Source organism: Enhydra lutris, unplaced genomic scaffold, assembly GCF_002288905.1.
Source record: "Enhydra lutris kenyoni isolate GAN:26980312 unplaced genomic scaffold, ASM228890v2 scaffoldscaffold20, whole genome shotgun sequence".
NCBI lineage: Eukaryota > Metazoa > Chordata > Mammalia > Carnivora > Mustelidae > Enhydra > Enhydra lutris.
In genome coordinates this window covers 31,927,112-31,946,370 of record NW_019154104.1, presented here as the reverse complement: position 1 = coordinate 31,946,370, position 19,259 = coordinate 31,927,112, and the positions used below count along the sequence as shown (strand labels likewise).

The window sequence follows — 19,259 nt, the reverse complement described above, 5'->3', positions numbered from 1 at the left end:
TTTGGGATCGAGCCCCACATCGGGCTCTCTGCTCGGCGGGGAGCCTGCTTCCTCCTCTCTCTCTGCCTGCCTCTCCGCCTACTTGTGATCTCTGTCAAATAAATAAATAAAATCTTTAAAAAAAAAATTAAAAAAAAAAAAAGTTTAGGGAAAAAAAGAACAGAAAAATTTTAAATTAAGCCACTCTGCTAGTCAGATTCCAGATTTCTGGAGAGAGAACCTACTAGATACAAACACAGTGGGCCAAACTGCGGCTAAGGAGAAGGGTAGAGGGTCTGTCTGTCCCATTCCTCTTCCAACCTACCAGCTGCCCATGTAAGGAAACTGGCTGAGTAACCACCTAGAACTGATGGGGACTAAACTCAAGAGGTTTTTGCCTTATTTCGGAAAGTTTTGATCAAGGACAGCAAGGAAAGCCCCACCTGCTCATGCTTCTCCTGACTCTAAAGCAACCCAGGTACCTCAACAAGTACTAACCAGGGATTTGTCATTAAAGGTGATCTGACGCATGAAGTGGTAACTTTTAAAGTCTGTAACTCCAGTTAGTGCAGACCTGTGGTCCCCAACCTTCTTCAGCTCCCAGCACACACAGAAAATGAGAATACCCATCAGGCACACTGCAGCCAACAGGCTGCTTACTGACAGAATGGCTGGCCCAGGGTCCTGCTCCAGTAGCCCCAGGCATGGTGGGCTGCAAGCATCACTACCACGACACATCTGTAACACTGTCTCAGCACACCTACAGGAGGCTCTGGTACAGGGAAAACATGTCTTCAAAAAGCTTCTTTCTGGAGCACCTGGGTGGCTCCATTAAGTGTCTACCTTTGGCTCAGGTCATGATCCCAGGCTCACGGGATGGAGTCCCACACTGGGTTCCTTGCTCAGCAGGAAGTCAGCTTCTCCCTCTGCCTGTTCTGCCTGCTCTGCCTGCCACTCCCCGCTGCTTGAGCTCTCTCTCTCTCTCTCTGACAAATAAATAAATAAATAAATAAATAAAATATTTTTTAAAAATTAGGTTCCTTCAAAAGTACTATTATGGGCGCCTGGGTGGCTCAGTGGGTTGGGCCTCTGCCTTCCGCTCAGGTCATGATCTCGGATTCCTGGGATCGAGTCCCACATCGGGCTCTCTGCTCAGCAGGGAGCCTGCTTCCCCCCACCCCCTCTGCCTGCCTCTCTGCCTACTTGTGATCTCTATCAAATAAATAAATAAAATATTTTTTTAAAAAAAGTACCATTACAATCATTCAACATGCTTTTATTAAGCACCTACTATGTGCCAAACACTGTGTTAAGTATGGCTATATGCCCTAAAACCTGGAGGGGAAAGACTGGGAAATAAGCAGTTCCAATATAATATAAAGCATGCTATATTAGGGCAAGTATCAGGAGTAACCTGAGTCCCATGCCTGGGAAAAGGGAGTCTGTCAACAACTCCTTCCCAGAAGTGATCCCACACAAAAGGGTGAAGTGTATTTCAAGCAGAGGGAAGAGCAGGCATAAAGATCTAAATGAAAGAAGTCACAGAAGCAAAACAGGTCCTGTACTGTACATGTAGAACAGGAGGGAGGCAATTTAGCAGCTTTAAACAATGCATTTTTGATAAATACAGAATGGAGCTGAACAGAAAGCCAATCACCACAAAAGTTGGGAAAGCAGATGCCTTCCTACACAACAACCAATCAAACATAAGCTTTGAGAAAAGTTTATTTGGGGAAATGAGAAACTTCTTTAGGATAAAATCTATAAGAACAGACAACACTATTGATTTGCAAGTACTATGAGCTTATACATGAAGTTCAGAGCAATTTTTACTCTGGTGGCAGAGGTTTACACTGAAAAAGAACAATACACTACCCATTTTTTAAGGCAAAAGCTCAAATACTTGATGTAATACTTACTTCATTTAAATAAATGAGAAAGCAAAAGAACTCCCAGATAATCAGTAAGTTTCTTGTTCTTAAAAACAATATTTAATTAGCTTAGAAATTAACTCAAATATATACGTTATCTTCCTCTTTCTCTCATATGGAACTAAACAGAGTTGGTGTCATAAGAGAAATTAGGCTTAATATTTACCTCTCTGCCTGTAAGGATGTGTCTTGCCAATTTCACTTTTGCAAAATTCCCCTTGCCGATTGTTTTCAACAGTCTGTAGTTTCCGATGTGAGGTTGTTCATCAGCACAGGAAGCTATAGAGTTTCTACACCGAGCTCCAGAGCGCCCAGTGCGAGAGGTAACTTCTGGCCGCCCATCTCCATGTGACGTGTGCTACAATATAACATACACAAAAATAAGGAAATGAGAGAACACATGGTACTTGCCAAATTTTAAGAGCCCCTAGTTGAAGAAACAAAACATCACTGCTTTATTTTTAAGCTTAATGCATCTAGCACTTTAAAGGAATTTGCCCAACATGATCTAAATCTATGAAGAAAACAAGCAAATGCTGAGAAGAAAAATATCAAGGGCTGAAGTGGGTGTTCAGAAGGAAATGAGATTTTCTGTATGCGGCTGCAACATAAAATAGGAGTAACAAGACTGCATTACAGTCCGGAAGAGTGTAACCCGTCCGTCAGCTATCAAGTGCCCTGTACAGATGATCCCTCACCAGAGGGGGAGATTTTTGTCATTTATTCAGGGCCACATCACTATTTAGTGAAAGATCCAAAGAGAATCTGTATTCCCAATTTCTTTCTACACTATGCTGCCAACAGTAATTCAAAATATTGTGTTTCAAGCGGCAGCCAGATTAGACAACACAGGCAATTAACTTCTCTGACAGAGGCTGTAGCAACTTTTTTCTGGACAGGTCCCCTGAGGCAAGGGAAACAAATGCAAAAATAAATAACTGGGACTACATTAAAATATAAAACTTCTGGGACGCCTGGGTGGCTCAGTTGGTTAAGCAGCTGCCTTCGGCTCGGGTCATGATCCCAGCGTGCTGGGATCGAGTCCCACATCGGGCTCCTTGCTCGTCGGGGAGCCTGCTTCTCCCTCTGCCTCTGCCTGCCATTCTGTCTGCCTGTGCTTGCTCTCTCTCCCTCTCTCTCTGACAAATAAATAAATAAAAAATCTTTAAAAAAATATATATATATAAAACTTCTGCAGAGCAAAGGAAACACATCAATAGAACTAAAAGGCAACCTACAGAATGGTAAAAGATATCTGCAAATGATGTATTTGTTAAAGAGTCAGTATTCAAAATATATAAAGAACTTATCAAATTCAACACCCAAAACCCAAATAATCCAGTTTTTAAAAAATGCGAAGAAATGAACAGACATTTCTCCAAAGACATACAGATGGCCAACAGACACATAAAAAGCAGCTCATTATGACTCATCGTCAGTGAAATTCAAATTAAAACTACAATGTGGTATCACCTCACACCTGTCAGAAAGCTAAAATCAACAACACAAGAAACAACAGGTGTTGGTGAGGACATGGAGAAAGGCGAACCCTCATGCACTGCTGGTGGGAATGCACACTGGTGCAGCCACTATGGAGAACAGTACGGACGTTCCTCAAAAAGCTAAAAACAGAGCTACCCTATGACCCAGCAATCACACTACTGGGTATTTACACTCAAAAAACAAAAACACTACTTCAAAGGGGTACATGCATCCCTATTATATAGCAGCATTATTTACAATAGCCAAATGTGGAAACAGCCCGATGTCCACTGACTGATGAACGGATAAAGGAGATACAGGGGTACCTGGGCAGCTCAGTCCGTTGAGCTTGGGTCATGATCTCAGAGTCCTGGGATTGAGCCCCATGTCAGGCTCCCTGCTCACGGGGAGTCACTTCTCCCTCTTCCTCTGCCCCACCCCCCACTGCTCTCAAATAAACCTTAAAAAAAAAAAAGGAGATACACGTACACACACATACACACACGATGAAATACTATTCACCCATAAAAAAGAATGAAATCTTGCTATTTGCAATGACATGGATGGATCTAGAGGGCATAAATGCAAAGCAAAGTCAGTCAGTCAAAGACAGATATCATATGATTTCACTTATATGTGGAATTTAAGGAACAAAACAGATGTGTAAAGGGTGGGGGAAAGAGAGAGAGAGTGAGACAAACCAAAGAACAGACTCTTAACTATAGAGAACTGATGGTTACTGGGGGGAGGTGGGTGAGAGAATGGGGGAAAGAGGTGATGGGGATTAGGGAGCATGCTTGGTTCAATGAGCACTGGGTCATGTATGGAATTGTTGAGTCACTCTATCATACACCTTTAACGAATAAAACACCATACACTAACTGGAATTAAAATAAAAACTTTAGGGGTGCCTGGGTAGCTCAGTGGGTTAGAGCCTCTGTCTTCAGCTTGGGTCATGATCCCGGGGTCCTGGGATGGAGCCCTGCGTCAGGCTCTGTGCTTGGCGGGGAGCCTGTTCCCACCCCCCCTCTGTCTGCCTCTCTGCCTACTGGTGATCTCTGTCAAATAAATAAATAAATTTTTTTAAAACAAATAAAATAAAATAAAATAAGAACTTAAAAAAATCCCAGCTAGACTATGTGGTCCTTGATAAATGTTAACTGAATACTAAATGTGCCCCATAAAAGTAGAACAAAGCGTACATACCGCATACATACCTCTAACCATATTACATAGAAAGGTACTAGAATTACAAACACCCCGTGTGTACAATCCTGCATGTATAAACATCCAGCTGCTTCGTGCTTCCTTTTGCCCCATACGAAGGATGCTGTGGCCCACTGCCTGCCTCTAGGGCACTGCTTTCTCTCCCAGCACTCATATGTACACAGGAAATCTTCATTCTTTTTTCTTTTCTTTTTATCCAGGAAAATGTCCCTTCTTTCTCCTGGTTCTCTCACTACTAGATCAAAACAAACCTGAATCTAGCTGACAAACATAAGAAACTACATTGTAACACACATATCAAGGAAAAAGGAAAAACAAGTGTTCTAAAGTGAAAGCTTAAGCATTTGTGCAACTAGCTTCTGAAGTCTTCAAAGATGTTTTTCAGAATTTCCCTGTTAAACTCTATCTACTTCCTCATATCCTCTAATTAAATATTTCTCCCTCATGTACCAGGTTTTAGGATAGGTTCGCTTCTGTTTTATTTATCATATAATACTGCATGCACACAATTTTTTTGTTTTTATTGTAAATGTATTATTTTAAGTAAAATAGCCTTTTATAAACCAGCTACAAATGTAAGTCATTTGTAATCCTGTTCCTATAACAAAAAGGATTCTAATTTCCAAATAAGAACTTTGGAGAAATAGCCTATTTATAAATGAGGATCTGTTTATCAAAGAAATAAAACTAAAACAGCAACTAAGTTATAAGAGGAGAGCTTCACACAAAACAGGTACACTCCTAAACAAAATGTGCTGCTGGGGCGCCGGGGGCTCCATGGGTTAAGCCTCTGCCGTTGGCTCAGGTCATGATCCCAGGGTCCTGGGATCCAGCCCCACATCGGGCTCTCTGCTCAGCGGGGAGCCTGCTTCCCCTTCTCTCTCTGCCTGACTGTCTGCCTACTTGTGATCTCTGTCTGTAAAATAAATGAATAAAATCTTAAAAAAAAAAAAGTGCTGCTATAATGCAATTTTGTATATCAAATGGAGTATGGTTTTATTTATTTATTTAAAAAGATTTTATTTATTTATTTGACAGAGAGACACAGTGAGAGAGGGAACACAAGCAGGGGGAGTGAGAGAGGGAGAAGCATGAGAGGGAGAAGCAGGCTTCCCACTGAGCAGGGAGCCCAATGTGGAGCTCAATCCCAGGACCCTGAGATCATGACCTAAGCCGAAGGCAGATGCTCAATGACTGAGCCACCCAGGCACCTCTGGAGTATAGTTTTAAAAGAATTCTGGTGAGGTACCTGGGTGGTTGGTTCAGCTCGTTAAGCATCACTCTCTTGGTTTCAGCTCAGCTCATGATCTCAGGGGCTGTGGGATATAGCCCCCGTCACACTCCGAGCTCAGCAGGGAGTCTGCTTAAAGTTTCTCTCCCTCTATTCCCAACCCTGCAAGCCTACAAACGCATACATGCACTCTCCCTCTCTCTCTAATAAATTAAGTCTTAAAAAAAAAATTTGGTGATCATGTTTGTTATCGTTTATTTCCAAACTAGATTTAAGTTTCAAGAAAACGGGTACAGTAACTTATTATTCCTTAGATCTTAGAACAGCAGTTGGCACAGAGCAGGGACTTAATAAATATTAGAATGACTATAACATATAATACAATACTATCACTCTAGTGTTCAGATGCTTAGGTTATGGGAAATTTCTCTTTTCTATCTTCTAAATATAACTTTTCTTCTATTCATTCATTCATTCAAATATTTAGTGATGATACGGTAGATTTTATTTTTTAAATTTTTTAAACTTAAAAAAAAAAGGACTTTATTTGAGAGAGAGCACATGCGTGTGCAGGCACACGAGTAGGGGGAGGGCAGAGGGAGAAGCAGACTCCCCACTAAGCAGGGAGCCCAACTCAAGGTTCAGTCCCAGGAATCACAACCTGAACCGAAGGCAGCTCCTTAACTGAGTTACCCAGGCACCCCAGATTTTATGTATGTATGTATGTGCCAGGCTCTGTTTTGGGTACTGGAAACACAGCAATGCATAAAACAAAAAACCATGAGCTACGTGTCAAGTGGTTTTACTATTTACACAATGAAAATACAGTCATTAAAATTATACTACTATCTGGGTGCCTGGATGGCTCAGTTGGTTGAGCATCTGCCTTTGGCTCAGGTCATGATCCCACGGGATCAAGTCCCACATCAGTTTCCCTGCTCCGAGGGGAGCCTCTTCTCCCTCTACCTCTGCCTCTCTGTCCCTTATGAATAAATAAATTTAAAAAAATTATACTACTATCCAAAATTTGGGTTAAAAAGCTTTTGTAATGTAAAAATTATTTTCTAATTTAAATGTTTTATAAATCCAGCTTTTCATGCATTATTTTCTAGAATGAGGCACAGTTAAATGGACAAAATATTAACACGTGCAAATCAACTGTCTTCTATTGCACGTAAAATAGAGGAGTATTAAAAGAATCTTAAAATGCACAGACATCCAAAGTTTATACCTTTTTTTTTTAAAAGATTTTATTTATTTATTTATTTGACAGGCAGAGATCACAAGTAGGCAGAGAGGCAGGCAGAGAGAGAGAGAGGAGGAAGCAGGCTCCCCGCTGAGCAGAGAGCCCGATGCGGGGCTCGATCCCAGGACCGTGGGATCATGACCTGAGCAGAAGGCAGAGACTTTAACCCACTGAGCCACCCAGGCACCCCTAAAGTTTATACCTTTGCTTACTCTTACTTCCCAACCTACTTATGATAAAAGAGTACTCTTTAGCACCCACTAGATGTAACCTTCAGGAGGACAAGGATTTTTGTCTGTTTTGTTCATTATCAAATACTTCCAGAACTTGGGAGCAGCATCTGGCACAGAGCAGCTGTGCAATACATTGTTTCTGAATGAATGGGAAAAGAATCCCATGTCCTCTGTGATCTAATCCGTTCCTCCTTTCAGGCTACAGCACCCACTATTCTGCAGCATGGTCCTGGTCCCTCAGTTTGAGTGCCCTTTCTTCTCTTCAAACCTAAGAAAACCCTACTCATTCCTTTATCTTTGGATCATTTGTTACTGTCTTTATGAAGCTTTCCATGACTCTTCCTGCAACCCATCAGATTTTTTTTCTTTTCCTTTGGGCTCCAGAGGTACTTTGTATCTATCTATATTATGCTACTTTGTTGTAGACAACACTATTATCCACCATATTGACTCTTTAGCTTCTGGGTTTGTGGAGGAGTCCACTGACTTCACAAAGGAACTCACACCAGCTTCCCTCACTTGAGTTGGCACAGCCATCTGCCTAAGTGTAGCCAATGAAATGTAAGTGAAAGTGACATGGCATTCCCATGCAGAAGCACTTAACTGCTGGTGCTTGACTCCAACCATTTTCTGCTCTCCTGAATCCTGAGCATTGCTCAAAGGCAGAAGGAAGGCCACAGGACCAAACTGGCCTGGGCAGGGAGCTCAATCTTCATGGAACCAATGAGCCCTCTGGTAAACTGTGTAAACAAAGGTTTTTACTGCGTTAATCCACTAGAATTCGGATTGTGTATGTTATCACAGTATAACTTAACCTAAACTAATATACTCATTTATACTAAACTAATATACTCATGCAAATAAACAACCATAACACAAACCAAAAAGAAACTTCTATTTCCCCCATTAGCCTATACACTCAGACAACAGATTGAAATATATGATGCTTGTTAAATTACAAGAGAGTTAAACTTAGTATATTTAGTTTGATGTTTCCTTAACATAAAGTCCTTAAATTAAAAAAAATCTAATGGTGCCTGGCTGGTTCAGTTGGTAAAGCACGGGACTTTTTTGTTTTTTTAAGATTTTATTTATTCATTTGACAGATATCACAAGAAGGCAGAGAAGCAGGCAGAGAGAGGAGGAAGCAGGCTTCCTGCTGAGCAGAGAGCCCGATGTGAGGCTCGATCCCAGGACCCTGGATCACGACCTGAGACGAAGGCAGAGGCTTTAACCCACTGAGCCACCCAGGCGCCCAGCATGGGACTCTTGATCTCAGGGTTGTGAGTTAGAGTGCCATGTTGGGTGTACAAATTACTTTAAAATAAAATCTTTTTTTTTTTAGATTTTGTTTATTCATTTGAGAGAGAGAGCACAAAAGGGGGCAACAGCAGAGGGAGAGAGAGGAGGCTCTCTGCTGAGCAGGGAGCCCAATGCGGGGCTCAATCCCAGGACCCTGAGATCATGACCTGAGCTGAAGGCAGACACTTCACTAACTGAGCCACCCAGGCGCCCCAAAATTTTTTAAAAAACGATTTTATTATTTGAGGGACGCCTGGGTGGCTCAGTCGGTAAAGCTGCTGCCTTCGGCTCAGGTCATGATCCCAGGGTCCTGGGATCAAGTCCCTCATCGGGTTCCTTGCTCGGCACGGAGCCTGCTTCTCTCTCCACCTTTGACTGCCACTCTGCCTGCTTGTGTGCGTTCTATCTCTCTGACAAATAATTAAATAAGTAAAATCTTGGAAAAAAAAGATTTTATTATTTGAGACAGAGAGCAAGAGAGAGTGAGAGAGCAGAAGCACGGGCAAAGGTAGAGGGGTAGCAGGGAGCCTGACGTAGGGCTCCATCCTGGACTCCGGCATCATGACCTGAGCTGAAGGCAGACACTAAACCAACTGAGCTACCCAGATACCCCTTAAAAATTAAATCTTAACAAAAAAAATTCTAATGTGTTTAACTTAAAAAAAAAAAAAATTCTCTCAAAAAAAAAAAAATCTCTCAAAACAGAAGCAATGTATTCATCAGGGATATTGGCCTATGGTCTTCTAGTAGTGTCCTTTTTCAGTTAAAACTGATTTCTTAAGCAGGCTTCTCAAATTTCAGGTTGGTGCTTTCAGGTAGGTAGAAAGGCAAACCTGGAATCATATTTATTATGTTAAAAAAATTAAAGATGGGACGCCTGGGTGGCTCAGTTGGTTAAGCAGCTGCCTTCGGCTCAGGTCATGATCCCGGCGTCCTGGGATCGAGTCCCGCATCGGGCTCCTTGCTCATCGGGGAGCCTGCTTCTCCCTCTGCCTGCCATTCTGTCTGCGTGTGCTTGCTCTCTCTCCCTCTCTCTCTCTGACAAATAAATAAATAAAATCTTTAAAAAAAAATTAAAGATAATTTCTGGGGGTGTATGTGTGTCTAAGGTATATTCTCATTTGTGTCTTCCAGTTACATAATTATTTAAATTTGATGGCTCTTATACATGGACACATTTTTAAATAACAGGTACAACATAAAATGGAATGCATTCCCCATTCATTTTCTTATTGCTTCTTACATTAGTTTGATATGGCCCTGTAACAGTTAGTAGTGCTTCTACTTGGCCTTCATTTTATTCTTCCCATGCTTCTATCAGTGACCCTAAAGAAAAAAAAAGTTTCTAATCTTATAGCACTCAGTGTGGATATTAATCATTTTAACAAATAATTCTAAATTCTTGTACTATTAGCCAATTAGTTCATGCATAGGCTTTTTTTTTTTCCCTTCTCCCTAAGGAGCCAGCCAGTAAACACCTCGAGGACCCAAAAAAAAAAAAAAGTTATAGAATTCTTCATTATTCTTATTACAACATTGTGTGGCAGCACTAAGCATGTAACTGGTACACAAAGCTGTTAGAGAGCCCTGAAACCTCTCTCCCGTGGATTTGAGCTTACACCACTTTAGCCACCACGAAAATGAGATTACGGACACTGCTACTGAAAATAATCAGAAGCAAGCCAAGGACAGGAAATTATTAACAAATTCATAAAGTGTCCATTTTCAAACTAAAAACTCTAATGCAAAACATTTAATTTTCCAGGTGATATATTAGAGAATGGAGCAAACAATATAGCTACCTACTCAATATTAAATTCTCCCTTCTTCATTACCAAGAGAACCTGGATGTGTTTGGCAAGGCTACAAGGCCAATTAAATACTTATTTTCTCAAACTTCTCTGCAGTTAGATGTACCATATGGCTTGGTTCTGGCCATGAAGGCCATGGGAGGGGGGTGGTTCTGGGAAAATCTTTTGTTTCTCATAAAGGGGAACAGATACACTAGTACGGTCCCTTCCTCCTTTCTTGTGCCTTCAAAATACAACCGTAACTGAAGATGTAGAAGTTATCCTGCAGCCATAAGGTCTCAAACATGAAAGAAAAGACAAACATTTTTTTAAAAAACCACCAACTCCAGGAGTGCCTGGGTGGCTCAGTTGTTAAGCGTCTGCCTTCTCATGATCCCAGGGTCCTGGGATCGAGCCCCACATGGGGCTCCCTGCTCCGAGGGAGGCCTGCTTCTCCCTCTCCCACTCTCCCTGCTTGTGTTCCCTCTCTCACTGTCTCTCTCTCTGTCAAATAAAATCTTAAAAGAAAAAAAAAAAAACCCACCAACTCCAATATTATTGTACTACTGAATCAAAGCTAGAAGCTCCCTAGATGTCTTTTGTGAGAAAAGCAAACCCCTATTTGGTTAAGCCATTATGCTAGGGTTTTTTACTTTCAGCCGAAGTATTACTAACTGTTATAGGGCTCTATCATTGCTAATGTAAGAAGCAATAAGAAAAAATGAATGGGGAACGCATTCCATTTTATGTTATACATATTAGTTTTTCTCTTAAAAAAAGTCCATATGTAAGAGTCATCAAATATAAATCACACAACCAAAAGATACAAATGAAAATTTACCTAAGGTACACACCAAATTTTATTTTTAATTTACCATAATAAATACGGTTCCAGGCTTGTCCTTGTGTCTATCTGGGAAACCATAAACCTGAAACTTAAGAAGCCGACTTAAATCAGGTTTAAGCAGAAAAGGACACTACAAAAAAAAAAAAAAAAAAAAAACCAAGAGGCCAATATCCCTGATGAATATGATGCAAAAATTCTCCATTCTCAATATCAGCACACTGAATTCAGCAGCAAAATGAAAGGACCGTTTACCATGATCAAGAGGGATTTATCCCTGGGATGTAAGGATAATTTGGCATATCAATAATTGTGATATACCACATTAACAGTAAAAGAAAATAATCGCATGATCATCTTGATAGACACAGAAAAGGCATCCAACAAAATCCCGGACTTAAAAGTCAACATCCATTTATGGTGAAAACTCTTAACAAATTAGGCAATGAAAGAACATTATCTTGACATAAAAAGGCTATATACGTGAGAACTACAGCTAACATCATAATAAATGGTGAAAGGATAAAAAGCTTTTCCTTTAAGATCAGGACAAGACAAGGGTACGCACTCTCAAAACTCCTATTCAATACAGTACCAGAAGTCCTAATGGGAACAATTAGGCAAGAGAAAAAATAAAAGGTATCAGAATTGGAAAAGAAGTAAAATAGTCTCTATTTGCAAAAGATATGATTTTATAGGGGTGCCTGGAGGGCTAAATTGGTAGAGCACATGACTCTTTTTTTTTTTTTTTTTTTTTTAAGATTTTATATCTTTGTCAGAGAGAGAGAGAGACAGCGCGGGCGAGCACAGGCAGACAGAGCGGCAGGCAGAGGCAGAGGGAGAAGAAGGCTTCCCGCCAAGCTAGGAGCCCGATGTGGGACTCGACCCCAGGACACCTGGATCATGACCTGAGCCAAAGGCAGCTGCTTAACCAACTGAGCCACCCAGGCGTCCCAAAGAGCACATGACTCTTAATTTCAGGAGTAAATTGTAAATTCAAGCCCCACACTCGGTGGAGAGATTACTTTAAAAACAAAATCTTGAAGAAAAAAAAAAAAAAAAAAAAAGACATGATTTTTTTATCTTTTATTTTTTTACCGTAGTAAATATGGTTCCAGTCTTGTCCTTGTATCTATCTGGCAAAGCACCAGATACAGAAAACCCTAAAGACTCAACCAAAAAACTGTTGGGATATAATCCATATTCATATAATCAATGAATTCAGTGAAGCTGCAAGATATAGAATTCAATTAAAAAAAGCAGTAGTGGGGACGCCTGGGTGGCTCAGTTGGTTGGACGACTGCCTTCGGCTCAGGTCATGATCCCGGAGTCCCGGGATCGAGTCCCGCATCAGGCTCCCAGCTCCATGGGGAGTCTGCTTCTCCCTCTCACCTTCTCCTTGCTCATGCTCTCTCTCACTGTCTCTCTCTCAAATAAATAAATAAAATCTTTAAAAAAAAAAAAAAAGCAGTAGTGTTTCTATAAACTAAGATTTTTTATTTTCAAAGATTTTTATTTATTTATTTGTCAGAGAGCGAGAGCACAAGCAGGGGGAGCAGCTGGCAGAGGGAGACGCAGGATTCCCGCTGAGCAAGGACCCTGACGCAGGACTCAATCCCAGGACCCTAGGATCATGACCAGAGCCAAAAGCAGATGCTTAATCAACTGAGACACCCAGGCATCCCTAATAATGAGATCTTTAAAAAGTTAATTAATTAATTAATTATAAATCACAAGCAATGGAGGGGCAGAGGGAGAGAGAGAATCTCAAGCTGACTCTGTGCTGAGCCTGAAGCCCAATGTAGGGCTTGATCTAATGACCCTCAGATCAGGAACTAAGCCAAAATCAAGAGCCTGCCGCTTAACCAACTGAACCACTCAGGTAACTCCACTAACGATGAGATTTCTGAAAAGAAAGAAATTGATCCCATTTACAACAGCATCAGAAAGAATAAAATACTTAGGAATAAATTAAGGATATGAAAGACTTCCACACTGAAAACTATAAGACACCAAAGAAAGAAATTGGAGGTAACACAAATATCCTGTGTTCATGTGTTGGAAGAATTAATACTGGTAAATGTCAATACTACTAACAGCCATCTGTAGGGGCGCCTGGGTGGCTCAGTGGGTTAAGCCTCTGCCTTCGGCTCAGGTCATGATCTCAGGGTCCTGGGATGGAGCCCCGCATCCGGCTCTCTGCTCAGCGGGGAGCCTGCTTCCTCCTCTCTCTCTGCCTGCCTCTCTGCCTACTTGTGACCTCTGCCTGTCAAATAAATAAATTTAATCTTTAAAAAAAAAATAGCCATCTGTAGATTAAATACAATCTATCAAGATTCCAATAGCATTTTACAGAAGTAGAAAAAAACACTCCTAAAATTTATGTGGAACCACAAAAGACCTCAAATAGCCAAAGAAATGTGTAGAAAGAAAAAAGCAGGAGTATTACAACACCTGATTTCAAACTATACTATAAAGATATATTATGATAATAAACAGTACAATAAAGGCATAAAAGCAAAGAGATCAAAAGAACAGAACGGAGAGCCCAGAAATAAACCCAAGCATATCCAGTCAACTAGTATTTGACAAGGGAGCCAAGAACACTCAATGGAGAAAAGACCATCTCTTCAATAAATGATGCTGAGATAACGGTACTCATGTAAAAGAATGACACTGGATCCATATATCTTATAACACTCACAAAAATTAACCTGAAATGGATTAAAAACTTAAATATAAGACCTAAAACCATAAAACTCCTAGAAGAAAACATAGGAACAAAGCTCCTGAGGCATGGGTCTCAGTAATGATTTTTTGATATGATACCTAAGGCACAAGCAATAAAATAAAAGATAAACAAGCAGGACTATATCTAACTAAAGAGCTTCTGCATAGCAAAAGAAACCATCAATAAAGTGAAAAGACAACCTATGGAATGGGAAAACATTTGCGAACTAAATATCTATTAAGGGGTTAATAACCAAACCATATGGAGAACTCATACAACTCAATAGCAAAAAACCCAATTAAAAAATGGGCAAAAGACTTGGAAGATTTCTCTAAAGAAGATATACAAAAGGCTAACAGGTACATGAAAAGATGCTCAACATCACTAGTCATTAGGAAAATGCAAATCAGAACCACAACAAGATATCAGTTCATGCCTGTCAAAGTGGCTATGATCAAAAAGACAAATGCTGGGGTGCCTGGGTGGCGCAGTTGGTTAAGTGTCTGAGTTGGGTTTTGGATCAGGTTGTGATCTCAGGGTCGTGAGACTGAGCCCCACATCAAGTGCAGAGTCTGCTTAAGACTCCCTCTACCTGGGGCGCCTGGGTGGCTCAGTGGGTTAAAGCCTCTGCCTTCGGCTCAGGTCACGATCTCAGAGTCCTGGGATCGAACCCCGCATCGGGCTCTCTGCTCAGTGAGGAGCCTGATTCCTCCTCTCTCTCTGCCTGCCTCTCTGCCTACTGGTCATCTCTCTCTCTCTGTAAAATAAATAAAATCTTTTTAAAAAAAAGACTCACTCTACCTCTCCCTCTGCCCCTCCCCCGACAAATAAATTGATTTTTAAAAAAAAGAAAGAAAAATGCTGGCATGGATATAGAAAAAAAGTAAACCCTTGGGGCACTTGGGTGGCTCAGTGGGTTAAGCCTCTGCCTTCAGCTCGGGGCATGATCCCAGGGTCCTGGGATCGAGCTGCATCAGGCTCTCTGCTCAGCAGGGAACCTGCTCCCCCCGCTGCCAACTCTCTCTGCCTGCCTCTCTGCCTACTTGTGATTTGTGATCTCTGTCTGTCAAATAAATAAATAAAATCTAAAAAAAAAAAAAAAAGTAAACCCTTGTGCACTGGTGGGACTGTAAATTGGTACAGCCAATATGGAACACAGTAGGGACAATTCTCAAAAAAGTAAAAGGTTCGGTAATTCGATATCGATAATTTGATGCAGCAATTCTACTTCTGGGTATATATCTAAAGGTAACAAGAACACTACCTCAAAAAGATTCCTGCATATAGCAGCATTATGTACAACAGTCAAGACAGGGAAACAAATTGAGGGTCCTTCACTGGACAAGATAAAGAAGCTGTGGTATATATATGCAGCAGAGTATTATTCAGCCATAAAAAACAAGGAAATACTACCATTTGCAACAACATGGATAGATCTTGAAGGCAATAAGCTAAGTAAAATAAGTCAAAGACAAATACTATACGGTCTCACATGTGAAATACAAAAGCTGTAAAACAAAACAAAAAACAAAAACAGGGGCGCCTGGGTGGCTCAGTGGGTTAAGCCCTGCCTTTGGCTCAGGTCGTGGTCTCAGGGTCCTAGGATCAAGCCCTGCGTCAGGCTCCCTGCTCAGCAGGGAGCCTGCTTCCCCCCTCTCTCTGCCTGCCTCTCTGCTACTTGTGATCTCTCTGTCAAATAAATAAATAAAATCTTTAAAAAAAAAAAAAAAAGAAAGAAAACAAATAAAGGCTACTAGAAAAAGAGATCATACTTAAGATTACCAGAAGTTATAGGGAGGGGAAGGGAAAACTGGAGGAAGATGGTCAACAGGTACAAACTCCCAGTTATACAGTAAATAAGGGATGTAATGTACACCTGGTTATTACTGCTAACACTGCTGTATGATACATAGGAAAGTCATTAAAAGTGTAAATCCTAAGAATTCTCATTAAAAGGAGAATTTTTTTCCCTTCATTAACTTCTTTCTTTTCATTGCATTTTTTAAAAATTTTTATTTATTTATTTGACAGAGAGAGAGAGAGAGAGAGAGAGATCATAAGTAGGCAGAGAGGCAGGCAGAGAGAGTGGGGAAGCAGGCTCCATGCAGAGCAGAGAGCCCGAAGTGGGGCTCGATCCCAGGACCCTGAGATCATGACCTGAACCGAAGGCAGAGGCTTAACCCACTAAGCCACCCAGGCACCCCTTTTTTATTTAAATAAGACAGATGTTAGCTGAATGTACTGCGAGTCATTTCACAATGTGCATAAATTGAACCATTCTGCTGTATGCCTTAAACTTATACGGTGATCTATATCAATTACTTCTCAATAAAACTGGGGGGAAAAATCAGGTTTGAGAGTTTAAAACAACAACTTTATACTGTTTCAACTCCTCCTGAACAGAGCTTGGTCCCTTTTGTAAAACATAAGACATGTACCCACACAGCCTTTCTAATCCCTAAAAAACAAGCTACCTCCATAACACAGGGCAGGTTTTTCAAATGTAAAAAAAATCTACAAATCTAAAGTGTGACAAAAAAAGGGCTGTCCCCCAAGTATTTTGTACATTAGAGATACTTATAAAATCAAATTCCATTTTGAAAGCAGTGGGGGGATTATTTCATTCACTACAGAAAAAAATATTTGATAAGAGTAAACAATTTGTGATTTAAGAAACTTTTAGCAGACAAGAAACAGAATGGAACTTCCTTAATTTGATAAAAATCATGGACCAATGTGACTGGGTGGCTCAGTTGATTAAGTGTCTGCCTTCACCTCAGGTCATGATCCGATGATCCTGGGATCAAATCTCACATCAGGATCCCTGCTATGCAGGAGGTATGTCTCTCCCTCTGGCCCCCTTCCCACTCGTTCTCTCAACCTCTCTCTCTCCAATAAATAAAATCTTAAAAAAAAAAAATCATGGACCAAAAACCTTAAGTAAATACTACACTAAGTGGAGATACTTAAGAATCCTTTGTTTGAAATTAGAAACAAGACAAAGCTGCCTATTATTACTGCTATTATTTAACATAATACTAAAGGTCATGGCCAGTACTTTAAGGAAAGAAAAAAGTTGTAAGATGTGAGAATCAGAAGGAAAGAGATAAAACTGTCATTGTCTATAGATGACATGATCTACCTACAAACCAACAGAATCAGAAATACCACTAGAACTTGTGAAAGAGTCTGGTAAGATACAAGATCAACCTACACCTGTAGTAGCCTGCCACAACATTTAACAAAAAATAACCATCCATCATATCAATAAAAAGTATAAAGCAGGTAGAAACTACCTTAATCAAGTATACAAGCTCTCTGGAGAAAGCTTTAAATTTTTAATAAAAGACATAAAGATACTCAAATAATGGAAATTCCATGCCCTGGCATACTAAAAATTTTATCCAAATTAATCTACAGGTTCAATGCAATCTCAATTAAAATTTCCAGTTAGTAGTTTCCAAATCAATTTTTTTAAAGTTTTTGTGTAATTTTAATCTTACTCTGAAGTTTACCTGGATGAATAATTGCCAGGTCAGCCTTGACAAAAGAGATTTAAAAAAAAAAAAAAAAAAAGGCTCAGAAACAAAAAGTGAACAAGGTTAGTTAGCATAAGCATGACAAAACATATTTCTATTATGTACTCTCTAATAGCATTGCACTGAGAGAGACCTGACATCTTTTCTGGACATTCTTGCCAAAAATATATAATCTTAATCTAACTGTGAAAGAACATCAGACAAACTTAAACTGAGAGACATTCCACAAAATAACTGAGCAGCACTTGTCAAAACTGTCGAGTGCAGGGTGCCTGGGTGGCACAGTCAGTTAGGTGACAGGCTGGTGATATCAGGTCAGGTGGTGATCTCAGAGTCGTGAGACTGAGCCCCACGGCAGGATCCGCACTCAGCGGGGAGTCTGCTTGGGATTCTCTCCCTCTCCCTCTGTCCCTTCCCCCACTGTGTGCGGGTACTCTCTCTCTCTTTAAAAAAAAACTGTCAAGAGCATAAAAGATAAAGACAGAGGAACCATTACAAATTGGAGAAGACTAAGGAGACACAATAACTAAATGTAATGTGGGATCTCTGACTGGATCATAGAAAAGAAAAAGAACCCTGAAGAAAAACTAGTAAAAATTCAAATAAATTCTATAATCATCATCATTAACACTGTCAAACCAATATCAATTTTCTGGCTTTCACAACTGAAGCATGGTTATGTAGGTGTTAACATTAGGGGAAGCTGGGTGAAAGGCATACATGAACTCTGTACTACTTTGGCAATTTTTATCTAAGTCTACAATTATTTCAAAATAAAAAGTTCAATAGAGAAGATATATATACAGATAGTAAAATAAGTCAAAGACAAATACTATATGGACTCACATGATAGACTACAAAGCCACAGTCATGAAAAAGACAGAAAACCTGTGGGGTATGGGCACAATGGACAAATAGCCCTATGCACCACAATATAAAACTGTAAGATATAAGTATGTGGGAATGTAAGATACAATGAAAGGGGACCTATAAACCAGTGGGAAAACCTGTTCACACATAAGCCTATGAAGAAAAGTAAAACTAGGTCCCTACCTGAGACCATATGCAAAGGCATGCTTGGTCTAGAGGGATTAAAAATACACACATGAAAGGTAAAACGATAAAAGGTTAAGAAATGAAATAAAAGAGAATATCCTTGTGATCCAGGTATCTAAGTATAGCTTCAAATCAAAAGCACAAAAACAAGGCAAAAGTTTATGTTGGTAACACCAAAATTAAGGATTTGTTCAATGAAGGGCATTACAGAAAGATGACAGAAGGCGACTGCGTGGCTCAGTGGGTTAGGCATCTGCCTTCAGCTCAGGTCATGATCTCAGTCCTGGGACTGGACACCATGTCAGGCTTCCCTGCTCAGTGGGGAGTCTGCTTCTCCCTCTAGCTCTGCCCCTGCCCCTATTCATGCTCGCTCTGTCTCTCTCTCTCTCAAATAAAATATCTAAAAAAATATCTAAAAAAAAAAAACAAAAACAAAAAGAACCCTAAAAAATAAATAAAATAAAACCTATATCAGAGTAACATCTAGAAAATGAAGGAATACCTAAAAATCAATAAGAAAAAGACAGGGGCGCCTGGGTGGCTCAGTGGGTTAAGCCGCTGCCTTTGGCTCAGGTCATGATCTCAGGGTCCTGGGATCGAGTCCCGCATCGGGCTCTCTGCTAGGCAGGGAGCCTGCTTCTCTCTCTCTCTCTCTCTCTCTCTCTCTC

The 19,259-nt window shown here is 40.4% G+C and overlaps 1 protein-coding gene across 6 annotated transcripts in view; it reads right to left on the bottom strand.

Annotated features, from left to right (window-relative positions):
• LOC111148477 (microtubule affinity regulating kinase 3) overlaps positions 1-19,259 on the bottom strand; it is a 123,101-nt gene that overhangs the window by 92,522 nt on the left and 11,320 nt on the right. For all 6 annotated transcript variants that reach the window (XM_022505043.1, XM_022505044.1, XM_022505047.1 and 3 more), the window contains exon 2: positions 2,077-2,268. In XM_022505043.1, coding sequence (XP_022360751.1) covers positions 2,077-2,268 — 192 coding nt within the window. The remainder of the gene's footprint in view (positions 1-2,076; positions 2,269-19,259) is intronic.